The following is a 7500-nucleotide window of genomic DNA, read 5'->3' as shown; positions in this document are numbered from 1 at the left end:
CTTAGGAAAATGCTATGGACGTTATCGCGCGTTACTATTCTCATGTGATGGCCTAGAGGTAACGCGTCCGCCTAGGAAGCGAGAGAATCTGAGCGCGCTGGTTCGAATCACGGGTCAGCCACCGATATTTTCTCCCCCTCCACTAGACCTTGAGTGATGGTCTGGACGCTAATCATTCGGATGAGACGATAAACCGAGGTCCCGCGTGCAGCATACACTTAGCGCACGTAAAAGAACCCACGGCAACAAAAGGGTTGTTACTGGCAAAATTCTGTAGAAAAAATCCACTTTTATAGGAAAAACAAATAAAACTGCAGGCAGGAAAAAAATACAAAAAAGGGTGGCGCTGTAGTATAGTGACGCGTTCTTCCTGGGGAGAGCAGCCCGAATTTCACACAGAGAAATCTGTTGTGATAATATATATATATATATATATATATATATATATATATATATATATATATATATATATATATAAAGTCCTGTATTATTTCGCTCTACCCAGTTCTTCTCGGGAAATGCTGTGGAAGTGTGCGTGTAGATTTTTCAAGCTCCTTCTTGTACTGTTTTCGTTTTACTCTATGCTTGATAGGAAATGCTATGGAAGTGAGTGCGTGTTTTCATTCTGACCATGTCTATTCTTTTGCTCTACTCCTCTGGCGCCCTGCAGAGAGTTCCGCACTCTGGTGATCGACATGGTGTTGGCCACAGACATGTCCTCCCACTTCCAGCAGATCAAGAACATGAAGCACCTGCTCAGCATGCCGGAAAAGTATGTCTTTTTCTTCGTGTCAAAAGAAAAAAAATATATATGAGAGGTGCTTGATATTATAATGATTCTATTATTTCTGTTTAATCGTAAGTGTCATTTCATTTTTTTCTATGTTGTTGCTTTTTCTTGTCATTATTATCATTGTTATTGATTGTTTGACTTTTTCCTTCTTTTTTTTGACATATTTATTGTATTGTTGATGCTGTTGTTTTTTCAGGAGGAGGCAAATGGTATCACTGCTGGAAAAGCATGCATTTGTCTCTTGTGTCCACAAATACACATAACCATACATTCACAGAGCCTCTCTCTCTCTCTCTCTCTCTCTCTCTCTCTCTCTCTCTCTCACACACACACACACACACACACACACGCACGCACGCACGCACACACGCACGCACACACACACACACACACACTTCACTACACTGAAATTATCAATAAACCGGGCACGACACAAATAAATAAATAAATAGATAGATAAATGATTCAAACGCTTATTTCATGTTTCAGAAAATGCATGCGATCATTATTTCTTCTTCTTTCATAAAGGGGTCAGACATGGTTTGCTGATAAGTGAGTATTTATGAACTGTTCATTGGTTGTTAGCAGTAGCGTGCCAAGAAAATGTCCGTAATACTAATAGATAGATATTCGTGTAGGAGGATAGATAGACATGCAGATAAATACATTCGTCGATAGATTCCATCATTTGGTAGATGGACAGACAATCAGATAAATATTAGGTAAGTTTTCTTGCTTTGAAAACACAGATAGTGTTCTTGTCATTTGAAAAAAAAAAATGTCCTGTTTAAAGGGAGATAATTATAATTTGCACGTTCGAGAAAGCCTTGACATGGAGTGGTAGTGTGTGAAGCTGGTCTTGTTCATTTGTTTTGGTTGGTTTCGTTTATTTTCTTGTGTACAATGCATGGTGTCGAACATAGTTTGTGTCAGGCGAAAGATTGGGCAAGTTTGGGCATTTGTAGAAGAGTGTTGGTCAAGTAATACTGCGCCTGACTATGATGCAAATACCCAAGGGTTTAAGCACCATCTTCGACAAAATGACCCCCGCCCCTGCTCCCCCCCCCTGCCCCCCATCTTACCCCTCTCCCCCCCCTCTCCCCCCACCCACATCCACTGCACATTGAGTAGTTCTAGTCTTTCGAGTGAGACGATAGGCCGGTGAGGATCTGCGTGCAACATGCACGTTGCGCACGTAAAAGAACCCAAGAGGGTTGTCCCTGTCAAAATTCTGTTTAAAAAAACAACAACGACTTTTGTTATTGGAATAACTTGCAGATTGACAGAACAGGCAAAAGAGACAGAAACTAGATACCGTAGACTTTCTCGGAAGTTTGTGTGCGTTGCGTGTGTTTTTGTGTATACGCGCGCGCTTGTGTGTGTATGTGTGTGTGCGTGCGTGCGTGCGTGCGCGCGCGCGCGTGTGTGTATGAGTGTGTGTGCATGTTCATATCCAGGCCATATCATTTTTTAGCTGTTTTTTTTTTTTCTTTTCATCTAATTTCAACATGTATTAAATGATTTATATACACATATATATCTGGAACGACGGAATGGAAAGAATGAATTCTTTAATTCTTGTTAATTAATGTCCTTTGTCAGACATACTGATGATTGTATTTGTGTAGACGTTTTCCAGTTCATCTGTATAAACATGCTTTTACGGATATCTAGGTACTGGATTATGGTGTCTTGTAGTGTGTTGCTGTTGCTGTTGTTTTTGTTGTTCTTGTTGTATGTGTAGTTGACAGATTCCATTTCTCTTGAACATGATTTTTAATGAAGGCACCCTTTTTGTGTAAATTATTGAAACAACTTTCTTTCTCTGAATTTGATGTTAATAGTTATTAGTTAATCTTCTTTTCCTCCTCATCCTTCTTCTTCTTGTTCTTCTTCTTCTTGTTCTTGTTCTTCTTCTTCTTCTACGTTAGTTTTTCTTAAATGTTGTTGTTGTTTTGTTGTTGTTGTTGTTGTTGTTGTTCTTCTTCTTCTTCTTCTTCTTCTTCTTCTTCTTCTTCTTCTTCTTCTTCTTCTTCTTCTTCTTCTTCTTCTTCTTCTCATCATCATCAACGTCGTCGTCTTATTATTATTATTATTATTATTATTATTATTATTATTATTATTATTATTAATATTATTATTATGTTAATAGTTATTAGTTAATCTTCTTCTTCTTCTACGTTATTTTTTCTTCAATGTTGTTGTTGTTGTTCTTCTTCTTCTTCTTCTCATCATCATCATCAACGTCGTTGTCGTCATCGTCGTCATTATTATTATTATTATTATTATTATTATTATTATTATTATTATTATTATTATTATTATTATTATTATTATTATTATTATTATTATTATTATTATTATTATTATTATTATCATAATCGTTGATATCATCATCATCAGCAGCAGCAGCAGCAGCAGCATCATCATTGTCATCATTTTTTTTTTTTTTTTTACTCACTTGTGTAAACAATGTGAGTCTGTATGATAACCCGGTGTTCGAGTGTGTGTGTGTGTGTGTGTGTGTGTGTGTGTGTGTGTGTGTGTGTGTGTGTGTGGTGAACATTAACGTTTTCATTTTCTCTGGAATACTTTACCTGCCAATACCAAATTTGGACTGAACACAGTAGGGAAAATAATCTTCACAGTCACACCAGTAAAAGATTTTAAGTCTTCCTTATTAAGCTGTATTTCTGGATCATCAACGATTTATTTCGTTGAGGATCTTAATTATATATTGAAAAAAAAATCACAATTCATATTTTGGTTTGAAGATGGCCTGACCTCGTTTGTCTTGTTCGCAATTAAAAGAAACGAAATACAAATACTGGACAGAACAAACACAGTGACTCTAACGACACCATCGACGTGTTTACCGCATATAGATAAGTTAAAGTTGATACTGAATCAACTAGCATGAACACGAAAGCGAAATTGAATGGACCGCGTTGTTCTGTCTGTCAGCATATCTAACACGCAGACGCAGATCTCCAGAAAATGGCTACGTCTTGCGGGTGTGCCTGAGGCGATGGTAACGTCTCCTTTACCGCGGACTTTAAAGAATTTCTTTACTAATCGAGATGTGTCAGAATGGTAGGATTTAAACGGCATTATCACCTCGAATCGTAGTCGATTTATGACTCAAAAACCAACATCATATGTATAGATGGTTTTTTTTAGGTTTTTTTTATTTATTTTTTTTTTTTAGCGTTATTAGCAGGTGTGTTGCAGTGCTGTAAGTAGGTCTGCTTCCTCTCGAATCGAGCCGAATGTGCTTGATTTGAATCTGCTAATATTATCCTCTTTTTTTCCCCCCTTTAAAAAAAAACAACTTTTTCCTCGATTTATCGATTCATTAAATGCAGAACACATTTCAACTTTTTTTCTCTCCTTTTCCCCCCTTTTTAAAAATACTTTTACCTGGATTTATCGATTTATTAAATGCAGAACAAATGTCAGCTTCATTTCTATTTTTCTCCCTGGATAAGTGTGTATCACAAGTGAGTCTTGAAGGTCTTGCCTGTCTTGTTTTTGTTGTTGTTGTTGTTGTTGTCGTTGTTATTGATGTTGTTGTTGTTGTCGTTGTGATAATCATCGTCATCATCATCATCATCATCATCATCATCATCAGTTTCACATGCCTGTACCCCTCCGCAGTATCGAGAAGTCCAAGGCCCTGTCTCTGGTGCTGCACTGTGCCGACATCAGCCACCCGTCCAAGGACTGGGAGCTGCACTCCAGGTGGACCTCCCTGCTGCTGGAGGAGTTCTTCAGACAGGTCAGCAAGACACGCGCCCTTCTTCCTCTTCTCACGTTTCTCTGTGTGTGGTGGTGGTCGGGGGTGGGGTGGGGTGGGGGAGTAGTGGGTGGGGGGGGGTCGAGGGGGCTGGGAGGGTGGCGGAGTGGTTTTTGCGGGTAGGGTGTGGTGTGGTGGTGGTGGTGGTGGTGTGTGTGTGTGTGTGTGTGTGTGTGTGTGTGTGTGTGTGTGTGTGTGTGTCTGTGTGTGAGAGGGGGGGGGCAGCTTTTATGGGATTCGTAGGGTGGATGTGTGGGTGGGTGCGGAGGTTGTGTGAATGGTAGGTTGATGAGTGGGGGGATGGGAGGGGGCAGGTTGCATGTGGGTGTGTTGATGTGGCTGGATGGGTGTTGATGTGGAAGGGTGAGTGGGGTTGTGTGTGTGTGTGTGTGTGTGCGTGTGTGTGTGTGTGCGTGTGTGTGTGTGTGGGAGAGAGAGAGAGAGAGAGAGAGAGAGAGATCTTAGTTGAAGGACATGTATGTATGTGTGTGCAGGGAGATCGGGAACAGGAGCTGGGCTTGCCCTTTTCCCCTCTGTGTGACCGAAAGAACACGCTGGTGGCCGAATCACAGATAGGTGAGTTTCGCTTTCAGCTTCAACTTTCAAGAAGGCGTTATAGCGTCCGGACTGATCCGTATACGGTACACCACATTGGCGTGTTTTGTTTTCAAGGGTGGGTGTTGGTGGAAGCAGTTGCCAAATCTAAGCATAGAAACCAGTATGATATACGTATAGACTCAAAGCGCTTGCCAGGCCTTGTAAGCCACTGAGCTGTAGTATTTTTGGTTGGCTAGGGCTCACAGATTTGTGAGGTGTTTTTGTTGTTGTTTTTGTTGTAGCGTCCTCATCGTCTGCACCTTTTCAGCTGCAATACAACAGCAAAGTGATAGCTGTATAATCAGTGGTTTCTCCATTGCAATGGGAAATCATTTACAGCTTAGTCTTTTGTGAAGGACTATGACTCTCAAACTAGGAGGCAAAATTGCACTGGCTCTTAGTGCTGCAACCTTGGGAACTAGTTGGCCATTGGAAACCATCCCAACGCCGACTGTCCTAAAACCCTCTTGACGGAGAGAGTGGGGATGTAACTTGGGCAAGACACTGTCCACTATTATTCAAATTCTGGCCCAGATAGCTGGGACAGCAGCTGCCTCCTCTGCTGTTCTGATGGTCATAGTCGGACACGACTGACTATCATACATACTCTCAGGTCTCTTGTTGCATTCTTCTTGGTGTTCACAGCTACACTGTCTGTCTCATCTCAACTCTGGCGATGAATGACGTCGTTTTCTCCACCTTTTCGTGGCTGTCATAGTCGTGGGTCGGAGTGTCGTTAGGCCACACATCTTGTCTTGCCCTGTTTGTGCACGGGGCAATTTTGGAGAACGAGAACCACTGTCTGGTCTCCCTGTTCACATGGACAGGTGGTAGATGCCACCAGCTTCAGTTTTCAAGGATTTTTTTGTTTTGTTCCCCACCCCACCCCCTGAATACCCCACCCCTTCGCCTTTTTTTTTTCCTCATACATACTCTTAGTCACCGCACCCGGGATTCGTCTACTGTGGTAGTCTCAGTGTCGACAACCCACAAGGGAACCCTCGATGTAAGGTCGCCAGGAGGATACCCACCAGAGAAGGTCCCTGCACTGCCGCCGAGTCAGTCACTTCGGTCGGTGGTGGTGAGTGGCACTAACCTCACCCCTCCACCCCCTCACACCCACCCCACAAAAAAAAAAAAAAAAACAATAAAAAAGCAAATAAAACCCCATAAAACACACACACACACACACACACACACACACACACACACACACACACACACACACACACACACACACACACACACACACACACACACACACACACCTCAGTCGCACGCAAGTCATGAAACATAATTAACACCAAAAAAAATCTCCTCTTTTAATCTGTAGCGCTTCCATATACTTTTATTCTTGTTCTTATTACCCTGCTTATTATGCAAAAAAATGTTATTGCTGCTGCTGCTGCTGCTGATATCACTATTATTACAATCATTATGATATTTATTATTGTCCTCCTCCTCTCAGTCATCGTCCAGTCATCCGTCAATCTTCATCCAATCCTGCAATCATCGTCATATCTTCCACTAGTGATCTACCATTCCTCCTTCAGTCCTTCTCCTCCTCCTCAGCCGATCATCATCGTCGTTCTTTCCTTCCTCCATTTCTTCCTTCTTTCTTTCTTTCTTCCTTCCTTTAGTTCCTCCTTCTTTCAATCATTCCTTACCTTTCAATAGTTCTTCCGTCCTCCATTCCTTCCTTCCTTTCTTCCTACTTTTCTTCTAACCTTTCTACCTACCTTTCATCCTTCCTCCCTTCCTTCCGTCCTTCCTTCACCCCGTGTGTGTGTGTGTGTGTGTGTGTGTGTGTGTGTGTGTGTGTGTGTGTGTGTGTGTGTTTCTGTCTGTCCCTCTGTCTGTGTCTGTGTCTGTGAGCCCGCGTGCGTGCGTGCGTACAATACAATACAAAATATTCATTCATCCATTTGGAAATCATTTGTGCGTGCCTGGCGTGTCTGGCCTTAGGTTTTATCGACTTCATCGTGGAGCCCAGCTTCCAGGTGATGGGCGACATGCTGGAGAAGATCCTGGTGCCCTTGCACCAGCAGCAGCAGCAGCAGCACGCCTCCCGCGGGCTGGGCGGGATCGTCGCCGGTGGGGGAGTTGTTGGCGCCCTGGACGAGGCCATCTCGGAGGAGGTCTTCGAGAAGGAGGGAGGAGGGGAGGGTGAGGGCGGCGAGGCGCGCGACAAGAGCACCAGTACTTCCGGTCTGTCTCGTGCGGGGAGCACGCCGAGGACTCCGCTGTCTCCTTGTGAGTGTGTTGTGTTTGGTGTTTGTTGTTGTGTGTGGGTGGGTGTGGGGGAGCGTTGTGG

The 7500-nt window shown here is 42.8% G+C and overlaps 1 protein-coding gene across 5 annotated transcripts in view; it reads left to right on the top strand.

The window, feature by feature from the left end:
• Positions 1–7500, top strand: part of LOC143292901 (dual specificity calcium/calmodulin-dependent 3',5'-cyclic nucleotide phosphodiesterase 1A-like) — a 583953-nt gene that overhangs the window by 573657 nt on the left and 2796 nt on the right. For all 5 annotated transcript variants that reach the window (XM_076603602.1, XM_076603610.1, XM_076603618.1 and 2 more), the window contains 4 exons: positions 671–772; positions 4451–4571; positions 5084–5165; positions 7152–7439. In XM_076603602.1, the coding sequence (XP_076459717.1) occupies positions 671–772; positions 4451–4571; positions 5084–5165; positions 7152–7439 (593 nt within the window). The remainder of the gene's footprint in view (positions 1–670; positions 773–4450; positions 4572–5083; positions 5166–7151; positions 7440–7500) is intronic.

This window comes from Babylonia areolata, chromosome 1, assembly GCF_041734735.1.
Source record: "Babylonia areolata isolate BAREFJ2019XMU chromosome 1, ASM4173473v1, whole genome shotgun sequence".
NCBI lineage: Eukaryota > Metazoa > Mollusca > Gastropoda > Neogastropoda > Buccinidae > Babylonia > Babylonia areolata.
The sequence above is the reverse complement of the archived record's forward strand: the minus strand, read 5'-3'. Positions and strand labels throughout refer to the sequence as shown.